General features: G+C 37.9%; 2 protein-coding genes across 2 annotated transcripts in view; one reads left to right on the plus strand and one right to left on the minus strand.

Moving 5' to 3' along the window:
* The window catches only part of LOC106869539 (RNA-binding protein 45), a 39,541-nt gene extending 21,188 nt beyond the window's left edge, over window positions 1-18,353 (plus strand). Inside the window, exons 4-10 of the mRNA XM_052970939.1 lie at window positions 1,445-1,567; window positions 2,394-2,591; window positions 3,124-3,274; window positions 6,006-6,072; window positions 7,482-7,722; window positions 9,085-9,275; window positions 12,041-18,353. Of these exons, the coding sequence (XP_052826899.1) occupies window positions 1,445-1,567; window positions 2,394-2,591; window positions 3,124-3,274; window positions 6,006-6,072; window positions 7,482-7,722; window positions 9,085-9,260 (956 nt within the window). The 3' untranslated portion in view covers window positions 9,261-9,275; window positions 12,041-18,353. The remainder of the gene's footprint in view (window positions 1-1,444; window positions 1,568-2,393; window positions 2,592-3,123; window positions 3,275-6,005; window positions 6,073-7,481; window positions 7,723-9,084; window positions 9,276-12,040) is intronic.
* LOC106869544 (leucine-rich repeat flightless-interacting protein 2) overlaps window positions 15,598-19,840 on the minus strand; it is a 199,009-nt gene continuing 194,766 nt past the window's right edge. Inside the window, exons 15-16 of the mRNA XM_052970940.1 lie at window positions 15,899-15,962; window positions 15,598-15,668 (exon numbers count right to left, since the gene is read on the minus strand). Of these exons, the coding sequence (XP_052826900.1) occupies window positions 15,598-15,668; window positions 15,899-15,962 (135 nt within the window). The remainder of the gene's footprint in view (window positions 15,669-15,898; window positions 15,963-19,840) is intronic.

Raw genomic sequence — 19,840 nt, forward strand, 5'->3', positions numbered from 1 at the left:
TTGTAGTACCTCTCTTTGATTATTAGTAATTTGTATTGTAGCTATCAAGAGTGTGTTGTGGTAATTTTTGAATGGTGGGTGGGTAGTGATAATAGAAGTCTATTATTTTCCATGTGGTATCTATGTAGATATGACCTAAACAAGAGCACTCAGAGAGCACAAACCTCTGCCAAGGCAACACCAATGTCCTCTCAACGATTAGCCAGAGATGATTTTTAAATGAGAATATCTGAAATAAACTTGACTGCTCTCACAAACGAGAATACTAAAAATGAACCCAACCGTTCTCAAAAATTAAGTAAAAAAAACTGGGAAAATAATCCAGAATTCTTGTCCGGCACCAGATCGATCCCAAAATCTAATCAGTTCGTACCAGTCACCAGGCCAAACATTCCTGAAAGTTTCATCCGAATCCATCCAGCATTTCTTGAGATATCTTTTCCACGGACAAACAAACAAACATGACTGAAAACAATATCTCTGCCTTCACTAAGGTGAAGGTAATAAAACAACTACCTGACTCACTAACATCTCTGCTATTTCCACTGTTTACTGGTTTGGTGATGTTGAGGGCAAATTGTTGTGTTTGAAACAGTGTTCATTTATAGTACATGGTAGAATTAATGAATTGATGATGTAATGGAGAAATTTGTAGTGAGAGAACAGTGGAATGGATGCATGGAGGTGAACTGACCCAGTGAATAATATACTGTATTTGCTGCTGCATAGAATACACTCTTGCATAAAACAAATCCCTACTTTTTGGTGCTGGTTAATGCAGTGCAGTCATCAAGCAGTTCTGAGTTCAATCCCTGGCATGGCACTTAGGTGAATCACAAGACTCTTGAAGAAGGCTGGTGCATACAACAGCTGGAACAGTGAAAACAACAATAAGATGAGGACACCAGTCCAAATTATGTAAACAATGTACACAAATTTTAATATAACTCTTTAGCTTTGAAGCTATGGTCATGCTGGGGCACCACCATTAATATGTTCCATCAGACACTCATACACTCGATATCCCATCCATATGATTGCATTAGAAGTGTGGCAATTTTTTTGTTACATTTAAGAATATCTTCAATATATTTTATATACTGGTATTGCATTGCTAACATCAATTTTAGTTTTGTTGTTATTAATAGGAAAATGTATTTGTCTGTGTGTGGCAGATTGAAAAAACAAAAATATATAAAGCCAGGGGAACATCAGTGAATTAGGTATTTTATCAGTGACTCATTATCACTTCAGGCTTGCTAGTGGAGTATTAACATTAGTATATTGTACCAGCATGGTGTTGGAACTGTCAGAACTTTATCAGTGCCAGTATGATAACGCAAGATAATGGGAGATGTAAGATGGATTCATTTGTATTTGTGAAAAATACTTTTAGTTGTTCACTTATTCTGAAACTTCTGCTATCAAATTGGTTATTTTGCAGGTGTTAAACGCTGTTTCACTGAGATGGGTGGTCGTGATGATTTCGGTTACCGAGGCTATGATATGTACAGTGGAGCAGGGGGCTATGGGCCAGCAATTCCTGAAGCTATGCCTCCATATCCAAGTAAGCAGCTACTTTCTGATAAAAACTCTTTTATTAATTCATTAGTATTACACAAATATTTGTTTTCTTATCGCATTTTTTCTGCAATGTACCCCAATCTGTGAAACATTAACCCTTTTGTATTTAAACCAACCATACCCAGCCCAAATATTCTAACTGTTTTATGTTCAAACTGGCCAGATCCAGCCTCTCACTCCTACCCAACAATATTATTCTAAAAATAAAGTTACATCATTGAAATCTGAGAGCTACAAGATAATGCATAATTAATTCAAAATAATGTGAATATATAAGCATGGCTCCTGTGCCAGTGACATGTAAAAAGCACCATTCGAGCATGGTCGATGCCAGTACCACCTGACTGGCTCCTGTGGGTGGCATATAAAAAGCACTATTCGAGTGTAGTCGATGCCAGTGCTGCCTGACTGGACCCCATGCCAGTGACACATAAAAAGCACCCACTACACTCTCTGAGTGGTTGGTGTTAGGAAGGGCATCCAACTGTAGAAATCTTGCCAGATCAGATTGGGGCCTGGTGCAGCCACCTGGCTTGCCAGTCCTCAGTCAAACCGTCCAACCCATGCCAGCATGGAAAGTGGACGTTAAACGATGATGATGATATATTTAACTGAATAACCTGAATGCTAAAGGGTTAAGAGAAATTATTTTTCAAACCAGAGGACTGTGCTAAAACAGACAATGGAGCTTGTCACAGTCCTCTGGTTTGCCAGCTCTTATCAAATCATCCAATGCATGCCAGCATAGAAAACAGATGTAACGATGATGATGATGATTGTTTTAAATAGTTGTTTGCTTACTGTTTCAGATGCCAGTGGAGTTGGTGGCAACATGGGAGGATGTTCTTCTTCCGGTATGGGGCCATTAGATCCTATCCAGAACTACCCACACAATAACTACCAACGCCTTCATCTAACCGTGGCCCTTGGTCTCAGCCAATCTTACCTCACACGTCTCCTCAATCTTGTACCAGGTCTCGAATACTGTGATCTCAACGAAAGCACTGGTAAATATTAAATTTTGACCTAATATTTGTACAACTAACCTGCTTTTTGATGATGATGATCTTACCTACTATAGGCACAAGGCCTGAAACTTTGGGGGATGGACTAGTCTTTTACATTGACCCCAGTTCTTGACTAGCACTTATTGTATCAACCCCAAAAGGACGAAAGGCAAAGTCAACCTTGGTAAAATTTGAACTCAAAATGTGAAGATGGGAGAAACGCCACTAAGCACTTTGCCCAGTGTGGCAACAATTCTACCAGCTCACCACTTGAATAATTTTTTTTATTTATTTATGCGCCCTTTTAAAGCCTAGCCAGGCTCATGGGCCCGGTTTCCCAGTTTCTATGGTGTATGACTTAATCCCTTTGTCTGTCCTTGTTTGTCCCCTCTGTGTTTAGCCCCCTGTGGGCAATAAAGAAATAGTATGTGTATAGTAAAACACCAGACTGCAAGTGCTGTATAGTGCTCACCTTGCCCTTACTGTTTGTAGCCAATTGAAGCAGGAAGAGTGTTTGTTGTTTCTGTTACAGGTGTTGCCTATGCCAGGTACTGTACCCCACAAGCAGCTGCCTATGCAAGAGACAAGCTGGAGGGTTTTGAATACCCTATAGGTTCCAGGATACATGTCCGTTATGCAGACCAGCCATCAAATGTTGATATGCCCCTCGGTTATAGTGATAGGTAAGTACTGCAGTTGTCACTATAGCAACAATGACAAGTCCATATCCGATGGTAATTACCGTAGCAACAGCGACAGACCTTGTCTGCTGCATCAGTTGCTTTAGCTACAGTAATTATGTCAACAACTAATACGTATATACATATACGTGTGTGTGTGTGTCTTCGTCTTTTATTATTTGTTTCAGTCGTCTGCCCATGGCCATGCTGGAGCACTGCCTTGAAGCATTCAGTTGAACAAATCAATCCTAGTATTTATTTTTTGAGCCTGTCAAAGATACCTTACAGTGGGACTGAACCCCAAAAAAACCATGTGACTGCAAAGTTTCTTAACCACACAGCCATGTGTATGTTGCTCTAATCTGTTTAGCTAAAAATGAGTATTGGCCTTAAGAGGAGCACCACATATACATCATCATCATCATCATCATCATCGTTTAACGTCTGCTTTCCATGCTAGCATGGGTTGGACGATTTGACTGAGGACTGGTGAAACCGGATGGCAACACCAGGCTCCAATCTAATTTGGCAGAGTTTCTACAGCTGGATGCCCTTCCTAATGCCAACCACTCAGAGAGTGTAGCCACTTAGAGAGTATACTGGCTCTTGTGCGGGTGGCACATAAAATACACCATTTTGAGCATGGCCGTTGCCAGTACCGCCTGACTGGCCTTCGTGCGGGTGACACATAAAAGCACCCACTACACTCTCTGAGTGGTTGACGTTAGGAAGGGCATCCAGCTATAGAAACTCTGCCAAATCAAATTGGAGCCTGGTGTTGCCATCCAGTTTCACCAGTCCTCAGTCAAATCGTCCAATCCATGCTAGCATGGAAAGCAGACATTAAACGATGATGATGATGATGATAAATATATAGGGGGAGAATTCACAAAAAAACAAAAGACAAAGACAGGTGGTATAGACAACAAACACATGTATTAGTTTAATGCTCGGGAAGTGAAAAAGTCTTTAACGTTTCAAGCCTACAACATGTGGTATAATTATAAACGGCAAATTTTAGCCATTTCTCTGCAGACTGAAAAAATGATGAACAATGTTAATTGATTTTCAAACCTTATTGGGTTCTCATCAGAGGCGTCTACATCATACTGACAGTCTCCAGAGAGACAAGCAGCCAAACTGTTTATTTATTCAACAAATGCAGCAGTTACTCTATATATATATATAACCCATGCTAGCATGGAAAGCGGACGTTAAACGATGATGATGATGATGATGATATATATATATATATATATATATATATATATATATATATAGTGGCTGTGTGGTAAGAAGCTTGCTTCCCAACCACATGGTTCCAGGTTCAGTCCCACTGCGTGGCACCTTGAGCAAGTGTCTTCTGCTATAGCCTCGGGCCGACCAAAGCCTTGTGAATGGATTTGGTAGAAGGAAACTGAAAGAAGCCTGTTGTATATATATGTATGTATATATCCATGTGTGTGTGTCTGTATTTGTCTCCCCATGACCACTTGACAACCGGTGTTGGTGTTTATACATCTCCATAACTTAGCAGTTCAGCAAATGAGACTGATGGAATAAGTACCAGGCTTGAAAAATAAGTACTGGGGTCGACTCATTTGACTAAAACTTCAAGGCGGTGCCCCAGCATGACGACAGTCAAATGACCGAAGCATATAAAAGATAAAGGATATATATATATATATATATATATATATATATATTAGAAAAAATAAGGTACTCAGAGATCTGGATGGTTGTACATTTACAGATTTTTATTAATATGTCGCATGTTTTTGTGACATTAATAAAATTCAAAAACATGTGGCATATTAATAAAAATCTGTAAATGTACACCCATCCAGATCTTTGAGTACCTTATTTTTTCTAATATATAATACTTGTACATAACCTCCAAACCTTCTAATATATATATATATATATATTTCGGTTTCCAATGACTTAGAAGAAAGAAGTCAAAGAGGCATGGATAAAACAAAATTTAATTTTTAGTCTAATAATTATAGATTACACACACACACACACTCATGTTTAATCTATAATCATTAATCCTATAGGATATCCTTTTCTGTTAGTGTTACTCTTGCACAAATCTTGTCTTAATGCTATCTTGTAGCTGAAAGGCCTTTATATGTATGCATGTATATATATATATATATATATATATAAACAGTGCTGGTGACACGTAAAAGCACCCACTACATTCTTGGAGTGGTTGGCATTAGGAAGGGCATCCAGTCATAGGAACTAAGCCAAATCAAACTGGAGCCTTGGTACAGCTCTCTGATTTACCAGTTCCACTCAAACCTAACCCGTGCCTGCATGGAAAACGAATGGTGGATGAGGATGAGGCTGATGATGATCGACTACCTGTGTCGTTTTTTCCCTTATGTCTTGTCCATATTTTGTGGAGAGAGGTTAGTTGATTCCACCACTCCCAGGACTTGGCTTAAAAGGATGAAAGCGATGTCAGCCTTTTTGGAATTTGATCACAAAATATAGACGGATGAAATGCCACTAAGGATTTCGTCCAGCATGCTGATGGTTCTGCCAGCGCACCACTCTTAACCTGTTACTCTTAATAATGATTACTAATGCTGCTACAGAATTTTATAAATCTCTTGTAAGGGGGAAAAAAAGGACAGAACATAAAGGGAAGTAACTACACACTGAGTCCAGCACTCTTCTCTCTCTGTGCCACCCTGTAATATTATGGTATTTTTATTAACAGTTATATGGAGGGAGCAGTAGCCGGTTCTCCACTCTGGACATCAACACCAAAGGACACTTTCAAGAAGGTCAGTTGTAACATCTCTCTTTATATTCACGTTTGTGTGTGTAGACATTCACAATTTATTATCTTAGTAGGTTTGGTTGTTGGACAGAGGCCATGCTGGGACACTCCGTCCTGGGACACTCCATCCTGAAAGGAATTGGCCATCATATTAGCCTCTCAGTACTTATCATCAATCATTAGGGTTTTCACATGGACACAACTTGCCACTGGTTTACTGTGCTAAACATAAGCACAAACCTGCACATATATACACACATTTGCTACATACATACATATATACATACATAGGCACTCTGTCGGTCATGATGACAAGTGTTGCAGGTGATCAAATCAATGGAACAGCCTTCTTGTGAAATTAATGTGCAAGTGGCTGAGCGCTCTACAGACATGCGTACCCTTAACATAGTTCTCAGGGAGATTCTGTGTGACACAGAATGTGACAAAGCTGACCCTTTGAAATACGGGTACTACTCATCTTTGCCAGCTGAGTGGACTGGAGCAATGTGAAATAAAGTGTCTTGCTCAAGGACTTTATGCACTTCTGGGTAGTGAACCAATGACCCTCTGATTGTGAGCTGAAATATCCTAACCACTAAATCATATGTCCTCTCTCTCTCTCTCTCTCAGCAAAATTCCACTTGCAAAGTATTGGTCAATCCAAAGGCCAGAGTAGACACTTGCTCAATGTTGAACAGAGTGGGGTTGAACCCAGAGCTGTCTAGTTGTGAAGCAGACCTTAATCATACAGCCAATACCTGAGCCTATTTACACATAAACACACACACACACACACACACACACACACACACACATCTACAGTGTGCCTTTCACTGGTGTTCTTCCAATCTTTTGTTCTTCTCTGCCACTCTTTAACTGTATAAGACTGGGCCAACCCGATCTGCCCACTATTTTTGCTCTCAACAAACAAAACTGATCTCTTTAATTATGCTTTTCTTTGCTTAGGAAGATTCAAACACTTTTTGCTTTTTACTTCGAAACTGTCAGTAATAATACATTTTTCTTCTTTTCATATTTTGTAAAAAAAAAACAAAGAAAAACAAAAAAAAAAAGGATCCATTGTGTTTTGACATATAACATCAACAGGCTCTATCTATCCCAACGGCATAACCCTTTAGCATTTAAAGTGGCCATATCCAGCCCACATATTCTACCCGTTTTCTGTTCAAGCAGACCAGATCTGGCCTCTCGCACCTACACTACAATGTCATTCTAAGGACAAACAATCATTGAAATCTCAAAGCTATGAGATAAGCCATGATTAATGCAAAACGATGTGAATGTATCCATACTAAATTTGTCATGGTAATCTGAACGTTAAAGGATTAATATAATTATTATCCTGCCTAATTTCTCTTGACATATCCATTGATGGATTATTCTCTCTTTCAGGCTGCAATGGTTTTGGAGAAAGCTGGCATCAGCCCTGATCGTATTTTAGCAAAGGAGCCAGTTTTAGAGCGTGTCCGTTACTCTAACATTAGTCTGCCTCGTACGCAACCGTTACGATCTGAAGACACACCCGTCAGTCAACGTCTGTTTATAGTCTGTCAGCCTTCTGCTGTCCCAGAACTGATCCTGCGTGACTGTTTCTGTCGATTTGGGGACCTCATTGATGTCTATTTGTTATCAGGTAAGAGAAACCTTTTTCAGTTATTCATAAATTGTGATCTAGGGCAGTGAACAGGTGAAATCATGAGAGTTCAAGAAAATGCTAGTTTTTAGTTACGATTGTTCACAATGTGCTGAATATTCCAATGTGCTGAGGTTAACATTGCTTCTCGTCCATTGATTTTTGTTATTCATATGTACCAGTTGAAGATAAATATTATTTCTAAGTTACTTGGTAACCTCACTAGTTCTGGTACATCATCATCATCATTATTTAACGTCTGCTTTCCATGCTGGTGTGGTGGCAAGCTAGAAGGCTGCACCAGGCTACAGTCTGATCTGGTAAGGTTTCTACAGCTGGATGCCCTTCCTAACGCCAACTACTCCAAGAGTGTAGTGGGTGCTTTTTATGTTCCACCAGCATGGGGGCCAGTCAGGCGGGCCTGGCATCGACCACACTCGAATGGTGCCTTCTACATACCAGTTAGATGGCACTGGCCTCGGCCACAACTACAGTTGTGCTTGACACACACATATATTGTAGGTGTCTAAATGAAGACTTGTTGTTAAACAGTCACTTAACATTATAATACAAACATGAATTAAAAATATGTTTATTGTACTGCTACTACAGTTATCTCTTCTATGAACTAATTATACACCAGAAGTGGGGAAACCCTGCCTGCAAGCCCATTCTGTTTTGCCCACAGGCTGGTATACTTGTATGTACAAAATATAGTAAATTTTCAATTACAAAATTTATACAATATTCCTACGCCTATTTGTGACATAGGTCGCGTTTCCACAACGACTTAAAATGGTTAGACTCGAACAGAAACTTGACTGGTAGTTGCCATTTGAATGGAAATTTTGTTTTCACTATAAAACCCATATTGCTAGGTTTGTACCACCCCCTTGAGACCCAACGACACTCTAGCTGAAAAATATAGAATACCTCACAAGTAATATAAACGTCCTTAATTCAGTGGCGGCGTTAATGAAGATGTTGCGTGTTAATTTAATGTCTTAAACTTATCTTTATTAATGTATATCGATATATAATATATATAATATTAATGTATATCGATATATAATATCTTTATTAATGTATATCGAATTTATACATGGATATATACAAGATTAACACAAATATAAGAGTTAGAATTTGTGGTCTGCTCATGTTCCTTTTTCTTTGTAAATTTTTGCTTGCCGCACTGAAAGGTTTTCCCACCCCAGTTATACACCCTCCTTGCAAGTTTTTCCTCATTCCCAGAATTCACATGAAGCACTTCACACATCTTTCCTCCCTATAACTACGGCCTACTGAAATTTCCTTCCTGTTTTTTTTTTTGTTTTCTTTTTCCTCTTTTTTTTTTTTTTCTAGGCCGTAACTATGGTTACGCAAAATTTGCCTGCAAAGAAGCTGCTGGTCGAGCCATGCACACTCTCCACGGACAGAGTATTGCAGGACAACGCCTGAAAGTCCTGGAAGCTGAACCACCCAAAGGAGTCCCACCGACCAGTGAAGATGATGGACCATCGAAAAAGCAGAGACTTTAAGGATAATAAGCAAATGTATGCAAGTATTTGAGCCTTCTTTTCATCTTCTTTTCCCTCTTCTGAAGATGTATGCTTGTCGTGTGTGTGTGTGTGTGTGTGTATGCATACCTGTGCACGATTTTATTGGAACATGGCTATTGCTATATTCCTCAATTAATAATGCCATATCTCTCGTTATGTTCACCACCACCACCACCATCATCATCATCATCATCATCATCATTTCCTTTAAACCTAAAACCGCCATGTCTGCTATTGCAGGCTGGAGTTGCCAAATACCAACAACATTTTGTTGATTTCCCACAGTTGACAACTAAGGAATTAATGGTTTGTGTGTTAACGAGGATATATTTTAACGAGCTAATCTCTCAAACACATATCACTGCAATGGTGTATGAACGGGCTGTCAGGTCTAACGTTTGATGAAATCTTTTACATGGTATATAAAGCTAACCCCATCAGAAACGAGTGGTTTATTGAAAGGTCAGTTTTGTATATGGGCTAATTTCTTATTGGTGTTATTATACAGAAACATCAGCCAGGTATATGGGCTAATTTCTTGCTGATATTTTTTGGAAAAGCCAGTCTGGTATGTTGGCTAACTTTGTGTTTGTATCAGTCTTAATATAAATTTTTACACTAATTTAGTCTAATTTCTTTCAGTTGTGTGTCACTTTTTTAACAACATAGTGCTATGGTTGTAGAATCTAGACACTGTTTTCATATTACCTATTGTGTATGTCACGTTTGTTTTCTTTCCTAATTTTTAAGTTGATAATCTGGCTGAGGCTAAGGCCCTGACCCCTAACCTGTGTCCTACAATCTAATGCCTCCACTCTAGACATGTGTCTTGCAGAAGCTCTGCTCACTCCTATTTATTTAACTAGACATTAAACAAAATAGCTTTACCACTCCTATAGGCCATTTGTATAGTTTGATTGCTTTACTTTGACTGTCTCACCTAAACTAATTGTCTTATCATCTATCTTACCTGAACTGATTGCCTTACCAATTCTCACTTGACTAATTGTCAAATCATGTCTCACTTGGACCGACTGCCTTACCCGATTGTCTCACTCGGACTGATTGCCTTACCCAATTGTCTCACTTGGACTGATTGCGTTACCTGACTGTCTCACCTGAACTGATTGCCTTACTTGGCTGTCTCACCTGGATTGATTGCCTTACCTGACTGTCTTACTTTGACTGCCAATAAAGACAGTATTTTCCCTCTCTCTCTCTCTCTCTCAATGGCCCTATCTTTCAAGGCCATACCTTCTACTTCACTGTAATGTCTGCTGTCACAATCATCCTTTGCTTTCACTTTAGTATTCAGAGGTTAATGTAGGAAGTAGAGGAGGAGGCCATCCATCCTTTCGTCCGTCTGTTTTATCACCCATCCTTCCACAAAACCATTTGTTCCAAGAAATAAGCCATCAGACAAAAATAGATATGAAGGTTACATAAAGGTCTCCAAATCCCTGGTGTGTTCTTCTTGTTGAAGACCTCCTACTCAGAGCCAGTGTAACACACCCAATTGTTAAGGAGTTCACTTCACAACTAGATGATTTGGGGTTCTATTCCACTGAATGGCACCTTGGGCAAGTGTCTTTTACTATAATCTTGGCTCCACTAATAACTTGTTAGTGGAATTTCGCAAGTGAAAACTGTGTGGAAGCTTGTCAGAGAAACACTTCATGTTCTTGGGTGATAGACTCTGTCTGTCACTGTATTTAACACAATCACTGGCCTTTGTGTCTCTTCAATAGAGTCCAGTCTCTTTCTAGTATTTGAGTCAGGTATCTGGTTATGAGAATAACTGCCCTTCTTCCTGCTAATCTGGAAGGTTCTGAAAAGGGTCAAGAGCACTGTGCTTTCTTGTCTAAGCTATTAAAATAAAGCAGTGAAAGTGGTAGTCATAGTCTCTGTCTCTCTCTCTTACAGTGGTAATGGCCTCTGTTGCTATTTCTGATTCAGCCGACAAAGTCTGCTATACGGAAAAAAAAAAGTAAAATACAACCAAATCTTTCTCAATTTACACTTTTGTCCTAAGTCTACTATGTTTGAATAAATGATGAGATAAAACCTCTTTGACGATCATAGGATTGGTTAATTAGGGCCAGATGGGGCAGGAGGGTTTTCGACAGTAAGAAAGGACACTTTGGATAATGTTCAAATGAAAAGTGATATGGTCACAGCTAGAATGTCTTGATTACAGTTCTGCTGGATTAGGACTTACTGAGGGTTAAAAAAAACAACTTAACTGAATTGTATTAGTACCTTTTGTATGCTGTGTATCTGTTTGTCTGTCTTTCTCTCTCATTAACAGTAATGACAACAACAAGTGTTTTTATCGAGTGCAACAACTGTGCCTGTTGTATTTATTTGCATGTGAACATTTTTTCGTTTTGCAGCCAGCTAATTCCTTGTAAGTTTTGGAAACTTGGCCCAAGGTGGAAGTAAATAAAAGAACTACTAACAATGAGTTCTTCTACCTTCCTACCTTTCACCTCAGACACTAACGAACCAATATCTCTCTTTTATCACAATTCCACATCTTATCCTTTTCTTTTTATTTTTTTAAGTCCTATTTTGGTATATTTTTTGTTGCTATTTTTTTCCCTTTCGTTTTATTTATTTCTTTGGTTTTAGAGCAAAAAAAAAAAAAAAAAAGACATGACAACTACCGAAAAGAAATCAATTTTAGAGAAATTAATTATTATTATCAATTATTTATTTTCATTTCAAATCCTGATTTGTTACCTTGCTTCTATTTCCAGACCTGTTTGCAGGTGGCCTCATTGGTTTCCACTTGTTACGATGACAACCTTCCTTCTGACACACCTTTCCCACGACGACGACAACAACAACACCAACAACTACTATAACTATTCATACTACATCTACTACTACTACTACTACTACTGCTATTATTACTACTACTACTACTGCTACTGCTACTTCAACAGACTTGACGATAACTGCTACGACACACCTGAGCCAGCTGTAAATCTTCAGAATCGACTTAAAAAAAACCAAAGCCTGAGTAAGCCGCTTGCGTGCGAGTATTCCGTGTGTGTGTGTGTGTATGTGTCACTGTGCGAGTGTGTATGTTGGTGTGTGTGATTTTGTGTGTGTGTATGTGTGTGAACATGGGTACATGTGGTTTTATATGCATGTGTATCAAAATGCGGTTGTGTGTGTGTGTGTGTGTGTGTGTGTGTCGTAAAACTGTGTTTTTACAATTAGCATTTTGAAAACTTCAAAAGATTTTGGAAATGTGCGGCATGAAAAAAAAAAATGCGAGAAACAGATTTGAAGAGAAATGGTGAAAAAAAAAAAAAAAAAGACTATAGAAACTGTATGCAGAGAAGTGGACAATGTCAAACTGACCATCTCTCTCACTGATTGGAATACAACTGGTCAGTGTAATGACAGTGACATCACTTACACAACAGCTGACCACCTGAGTACATGGAAAAACCCTCTTATAGCAACAACAACTACTACTACTACTACTACTACGATTTACTACTACCGTTACTACTTTTACTACCTTAACTACTGAAACATTTAGTGGTCTATGATTGGAGTTTTTAATTTACAAACGAGGAAAAGGTAATTTAACCCATTAGCATTGAGATTGCTCTGTCAAATGTTCTGCTTATTTATTCACAATGTTTTTAATTAATCATGCATTATCTAATGGCTTTGAGATTTTGATGATGTGATTGTTTATTTTTAGAACGACCTTGCAGGGTAGGTACGAGAGGCCAGACCTGGCCTGTTTGAGCATAAAACAGGTAGAATATTTTGGCTCGATACGGCTGGTTTAAATGCTAAAGGGTTAAATTTTCAAAGTAGATATAAAATTATAAAACTTAAAAATTATATATATATGTATATATACATTTTTATTTTCCCGGCGTACTTCTCGGGGGGGTGGGGAACCAAATGGCACAAGTGAGAGAAGGAATGTGCGAAGGTCCAAACTAAAAATCCTGACAGTCTTAGCAACGAACTGAGACGGAAAACTAGTCCCAATTCAACCTACATTTCTTTACAGCTGACATGTTTGTGTGACTTAATAAAACATCTATTACACACCTCATGGGTGGTGGGGCATGGGAACTCTTTTTCTTTCTCTTCTTCTCATTCAGTCTGTTCTCCTTGGCTGCTCAATAGAAGTAGCAGTAATGATGATAATAATAACAACAACAATACTAAACATAACAATAACAACAATAATAATTGCTTCTGATTTTGGCACAAGGCCAGCAATTTTTAAGGGAGAATCTGGTTGATTACATTGCTCCCAGTACTTGATTGTTACCCTGTTTCATTGGCCCTAAAAGGGCGAAAGGCAAAATTGGCTTCAAAGTTTGAACTCAGAATATAAAGAGCAGAAACAAAGGCATTTTGTCTGGCATTGTAACAACAACAATGATAATAATAATAATAATAATAATAATAATAATAATGGCAATCATCATCATCATCATCATTTAATGGGCAATGTTCAATGCTCGAATGGGTCATACAGAATTTCTTGAGGGAGATACTCTATAGCGGGATGCCCTTCCTGTTGCCAACCCCCACCTGTTTCCAGGCAAAGTAATATTTTTCCTTGGAGGACTGGAAACGAACAACATCCTTTGTATGAGAGTGATACTCATTTACAACCATCATGTGATGTCAAGACAAGGATCCACAAACACATACATATAAATAAAGCAGGCTTCTTCTAGTTTCCATCTACCAGGAACTGTAATGGTTTATTGACAGAAGGTTGTAAATTTTTCCCATATCGAAGTTTGATAAGCTGAAAATAGCTTGCAGTTAGAAGCTGGGGTTGCCATGTATGTGAATAAAAATCCAAAATTGGAGAATGGCGTAGATAAAAATCCAAGCTACATATGTTTCCTAGCTAGCAGAACCTCGGAAGTAGTAATTGCTAGCTACTCAGCAGGCTGAAAATAACTGAATCTGTTGGGACTGTGTTGTGTTTGGTTACATCCCTTCAGTTCTTGTTTAGAGCCATTTTGCTTTCCATCCTTCTGAGGTCAATAAAATACGTAGTATGGAGGTGGGGGAAGCATTGGTGTAATTGACTATACTTTAGAAGGTAGTACTCCAGCATGGCCACAATCTAGTCATTAGGATGAAACCAGTCATATACATCTATATATATATATATATGAATATATGTAGATGATATCTTCTTCCTGTTATGGAGGGAATTCTTCGGTGATGATGATGATGGTGGTGGTGGCAGCAGTAGTTCCACTTCACTGGACATTGGTTAGTTAAGGGAGACTGTCTCAGCAGCAGTGCAAAGACTTTGACTACATTTCAAGCCATTCCGACATGTATAATTCTCAAATTATTCTTTTTGCGTTCCTTTTTCTTCTACCCCTTCCCCCCTCTCTCGTTTAATTAGTTTTACTTTTTTGTGTTTTAATAATTTTAATTCATCACTTTCTGTCTGTGTGTCACAAAGTAGTGAATATGCTCATGTCTGGGGTTATTTTTCAAGTGAGATAAATTTTGTTTAGTCCTCAATTAAGTGAAGCTTTTTAAATGTTGAAATTTCTAATGTGCATGCATGTGTGTGTGTGTGTAAGATTAAGTTTCAAATTTTACCATAACCATTCTTTATTTGCTAAACAAGCTTTCACTCCTATTCTGTGGTTGAATTGTTTTCTGCAAAAAAATACTAACAAGAACAAAAATCTGTCACAACTAAAGCTACTACTCTATATACATGTGTGTGTGTATGTTCACATGTATACACCATACGTGTGCTTTTTGACATTTATATATTAAAGTTAGTGAAAATAGCTATGTTCTTTGATGCTTAACATTTCATATAGCAAAAGTGGTTGAGTATGAAGAAAGAGGAAAAGGAGTATTCAGTAAAGAAGGTAGAGTACTGTATTACATCTTCATGGAAGTTGATACTTCACAGATCATGGCTCTGAGTTTCGTATTTCCAGTCTTAGAGCAGTTTTGAAGACTGAAACATAAGACTTGTGTTTAAAAAAACGGTTGAAATAGAGATGTTTTAATACCTAGACAAACTTTGATTGGATAATATTTTTGGAACAAAAGGATTTTATTAACCCTGTCAGACCTGGGCCCGTGTGTGTCTAACTTTTCCCTCTACCTGGGCTCCTGAGCACAAAAATAAATAGTTGCATACACAGATCAAGAGTTATGATTGCAGGTAAACTAATGGATGGGATCCCCCACCACCAAAAAGAAAAAAGTCAGGAGAATAACAATGATAGGCCTATCTCTCCACTACTGTATTTGTTCACCTGAATCACTACTTTCCTCATCCCCTTTTATCAGTTTGATTGTCCAAATCACTATCATTGTCTGCGTAAGGGTAGACTTCTTGCTCATCTGAAGAATAAATATCATCAATAATTTCATCAACTGTAAAAAGTCTAGGCCTTGCTCACTTCATCACACACTTCATCACAAAAATATACATTTTTTTCAATTAAATGCGAAAGTAGTCGGAGATGCCATTAACAATGAGCCATAAACACACTTGACTATGAAGCTGCAATGAGACCAGTTGCCTAATTTTAATATTTAATCTTCTTTTTCTACTTGTGTTGTTCATTTACCACTTGGGAAATGGTAGAGATTACGTTTCGGCTGTTTCCACTGCAGGATTACTTGACCATAGAACTGTTGTACAGAAAATAAGAAACAATTATAATCAAACGGTTAGTGAGTTTGGGAGAAGAAAAGAAATTTTTTAAATTGCAAGAATGTAAAATACAAGACTGTGATTTAGGAAGAGGAAATAACATCAAAGATGATTTTAAATGATGCTAAAAGTGTTTGGCATAGCAGCAACTGGAGGAGAGGACAAAAAATGGTAGCAAAAAGCCTGTCCAAAGAAGATTAATATAATAAATTATTAGGCGCAGGAGTGGCTGTGTGGTAAGTAGCTTGCTTACCAACCACATGGTTTTGGGTTCAGTCCCACTGCGTGGTACCCTGGGCAAGTGTCTTCTACTATAGCCTCGGGCCGACCAAAGCCTTATGAGTGGATTTGGTTGACAGAAACTGAAAGAAGCCCATCGTATATATATATGTATATGTTTGTGTGTCTGTGTTTGTCCCCCCAACATCGCTTGACAACCGATGCTGGTATGTTTATGTCCCCGTAACCTAGCGGTTTGGCAAGAGAGACTGATAGAATAAGTACTAGGCTTACAAAGAATAAGTCCTGAGGTTGATTTGCTCGACTAAAGGCGGTGCTCCAGCATGGCTGCAGTCAAATGACTGAAACAAATAAAATGAAAAAAAATTTTTTTAATACTGGAAGGAAAACTACAAAGTAGATATTGAGAACTGTGCCTACAGGAAGTAAGTAGTTCAGGTCTTTTATTTGATGTGAAATAAAATGAAAAGTTTCTTGCTTAGACACAACTTATTGGTTTGAACAATAAAAACTAAGGTAGGTGCAAATTGTTTCACATATCTTGTGATTTCTTGGATTATTTCCTTCTCCTTCCAACCAACAAATTCCATCTTGTCCTCCTTCCATTCCCTTTTATTATTTTTTTTTTGTACAATTAGCTCTTATTGCTCTGATGACATTATCCAATCGAAGTTAGTCTTGATGTTCAAACATTTAGAATCTCTTCTGTTTAACATTTAACCATGTCTTATATTCCAGTCTTCATTCTCACACAAAGATCAAAAGCAAGGAACTCAGTAGTTATGATTTGTGAAGTTTCAGCTTCCAATAATCACATTTATATATATAATATGATTGTATGTATACGTACATATAATGTGTGTGTGTGTGTGTATATAATTATATATATATATATGTGTGTGTGTGTATATAAATATGTAATATGAATGTGTGTGTATTTATATTTATATATATAATATGAATGTGTGTGTATATATATATGTAGATGCACATGCAATCAAAAACTTATTTTCAAATGGTTATTGTTCTCAGAATTAGTGGGTCTCAAACCATTTGAAATGAACTCACAGCTGGTTAGGGTTAATAAAAGCTTCATCCAAAAGTGATCCCAATAAGCAGCTTTTATATATATATATATATATATATATATATAAACGTGTACAAGTTAATTCAGGGGGGAAAAACTTATCCTCTTGTGGTATTTAAAGACAAAAAGTAAAATGTGTTAGTGTGTTCTTGGTGAAACCAGTCAAGCACTTCCAGCTGTTTGTTGGCCAAGTTAGCCCTGTAGTTTCACCTCTCCATTGGTCAAGCTAGCTTTATAGTTCCAGGTGTTTGTTGGTCAAGCTAGCCATGTGGTTCCTATTGTTGTTTGTCAAGCTGGTCATGTAGTTCTTGTTCACATAAGAGTTTCCATGGAAACAATGTCGGGAATTCCGTGGTCTAGGCTTTTGACCTAGTGGTGTTTTATTGTATATATATTATTTACATCTTAAGAATTTAGAAACATTGAGACATAAATTCGTTTTTAACAGTGAAACTCAAAGAAAATAAAGCAATGAATAAAATCATGCAAATACTGGTTTTAAAAAACCCCATTGATAGAAAACGTTGAAGGCTGCCCATAGGACACGAATCCATATCTTCTGTAACTATAAAAGACGTTCTAGCTATGGGCAGCCTTCAGTTTTTTCTCTTCAAGAGCATTTTTAATCCAATATTTGCATGCTATTTATCAGCTTTCAGTTCCACTGTTCAAAACAAATATATGTAGTATCTCCATCTGTGTGTATGTGGTTGCTTGTTAATATTAGGATCTTTTACAGTATAGCTTAATCATTGAGTTTTCCCCATCAGAAACTAGAAACCTGTTCCAGTTTGCATAACTCAACCATTGTTTTACGGTTAACATGAGGCTGTTTATATTCAGGTCTCTCATTCAATAACTTGTCACCATAATAGAAACAAACAAAAGATGTTTTGATTTTCATATCCAAATTCAGCATTCAGTATTTGCTTTTTTTTTCTCTTTTTCTTCTGTTTTAAAATTCTTTTTTTCTTTTTACATAGTATTTCTAAATAAAAACAGGGGGAAATAAAACGAATTTCCCCTAGATCTTTTATCCAAACTGTTGTTGTCTGTGTTTTTATTGACTTCATAATTACATTTTTGGTTTGGTTTACTTTTAGCCCAAATATTAAACCATTGTGGCTGTAAGAATGGTTAAGACTGAGGTGTTTGTTGGAATCTAGTCTTTCATCTTTTACTTGTTGCAGCCATGCTGGGGCACAGCCTTGAATTTTTAGTTGAATGGACACCAGTGCTTATTTTTTTAAAGCCTGGTCCTTGTTCTATTGGTCTGTTTTGCCAAACTAAGTTACAAGTATGTAAACACACCAACACTGTGGTGGTAGGGGACAGACACAAGCACACACTATATATATATATATATATATATATACCATGGGCTTCTTTTAGTTTCTGTCTACCAAATACACTCACAAGGCTTTGGTCAGCCTGAGGCTGTAGCAGAGGACACTTGCCCAAGGTGACATGCAGTGGGATTCAACCAAGAACCATGTGCTTGAGAAGCAAGCTTCTTGCCACCTAGCCATGCCTACACCTGAATAAAATGCTGTGGAGATGCCAGGGATTGAACCCGTGACATTTGGTAGTCTTAGTAATGACTGAACTAGTTGTATGGATAGTGAAGTGACTAAAAACAGAGAGGTAATATTTCACTATGGATCTTTCAAAACCTACAGATGTTAATTTTGCGCTTCATCTTTCTCCTCTCAATCTCTTCTATGTTCATGAAAGGATGTCCACAATGTAAGATATAGTGACCGATGGTGAAAGTGGAGTGTTTAGTGTATGTGTCTTACATTGTGGACAACCTTCCTTGAATATAGAAGGGGTTGAGAGGAGGAAGAGGAAGGTGTGGCATGGTCAGTCATTTCACTAACCCTCTCAGACCTGGACCCGTGGTTAACTTGACCCTCCACCTGGCTCCTGAGCAAGGAAATAAATAGTTGTATACACGGCTCAGGAGTAACAATTTCAGGTAAACTAATGAACAGAATCAAAAAAATAAAAAATCGGGTGACTAGGCCTGTCTTCTAACAACTGTATTTGTTCCCTTGAATTACTATTTTCCTCATCACTCTCACCAGTTTGATTGCTTGTCTAAGGGTAAACTTGTTGAAATTGTTGCTTACTCTCATCTGAAGAATAAATACCAACAATTTTCTCTATTGTGAAGGGTCTAGTCCATGCTTGTTTACCAGATGAAATGCTGGGTTCATCACATACTCTTTACTCTTTTACTTGTTTCAGTCATTTGATTGTGGCCATGCTGGAGCACCGCCTTTAGTCGAGCAAATCGACCCCAGTACTTATTCTATCGGTCTCTTTTGCCGAACCGCTAAGTTACGGGGACGTAAACACACCAGCATTGGTTGTCAAGCGATGTTGGGGGGACAAACACAGACACACAAACACACATATATATATATACAACGGGCTTCTTTCAGTTTCCGTCTACCAAATCCACTCACAAGGCTTTGGTCGGCCCGATGCTATAGTAGAAGACACTTGCCCAAGGTGCCACACAGT

Source organism: Octopus bimaculoides, chromosome 9 (genome assembly GCF_001194135.2).
Source record: "Octopus bimaculoides isolate UCB-OBI-ISO-001 chromosome 9, ASM119413v2, whole genome shotgun sequence".
NCBI lineage: Eukaryota > Metazoa > Mollusca > Cephalopoda > Octopoda > Octopodidae > Octopus > Octopus bimaculoides.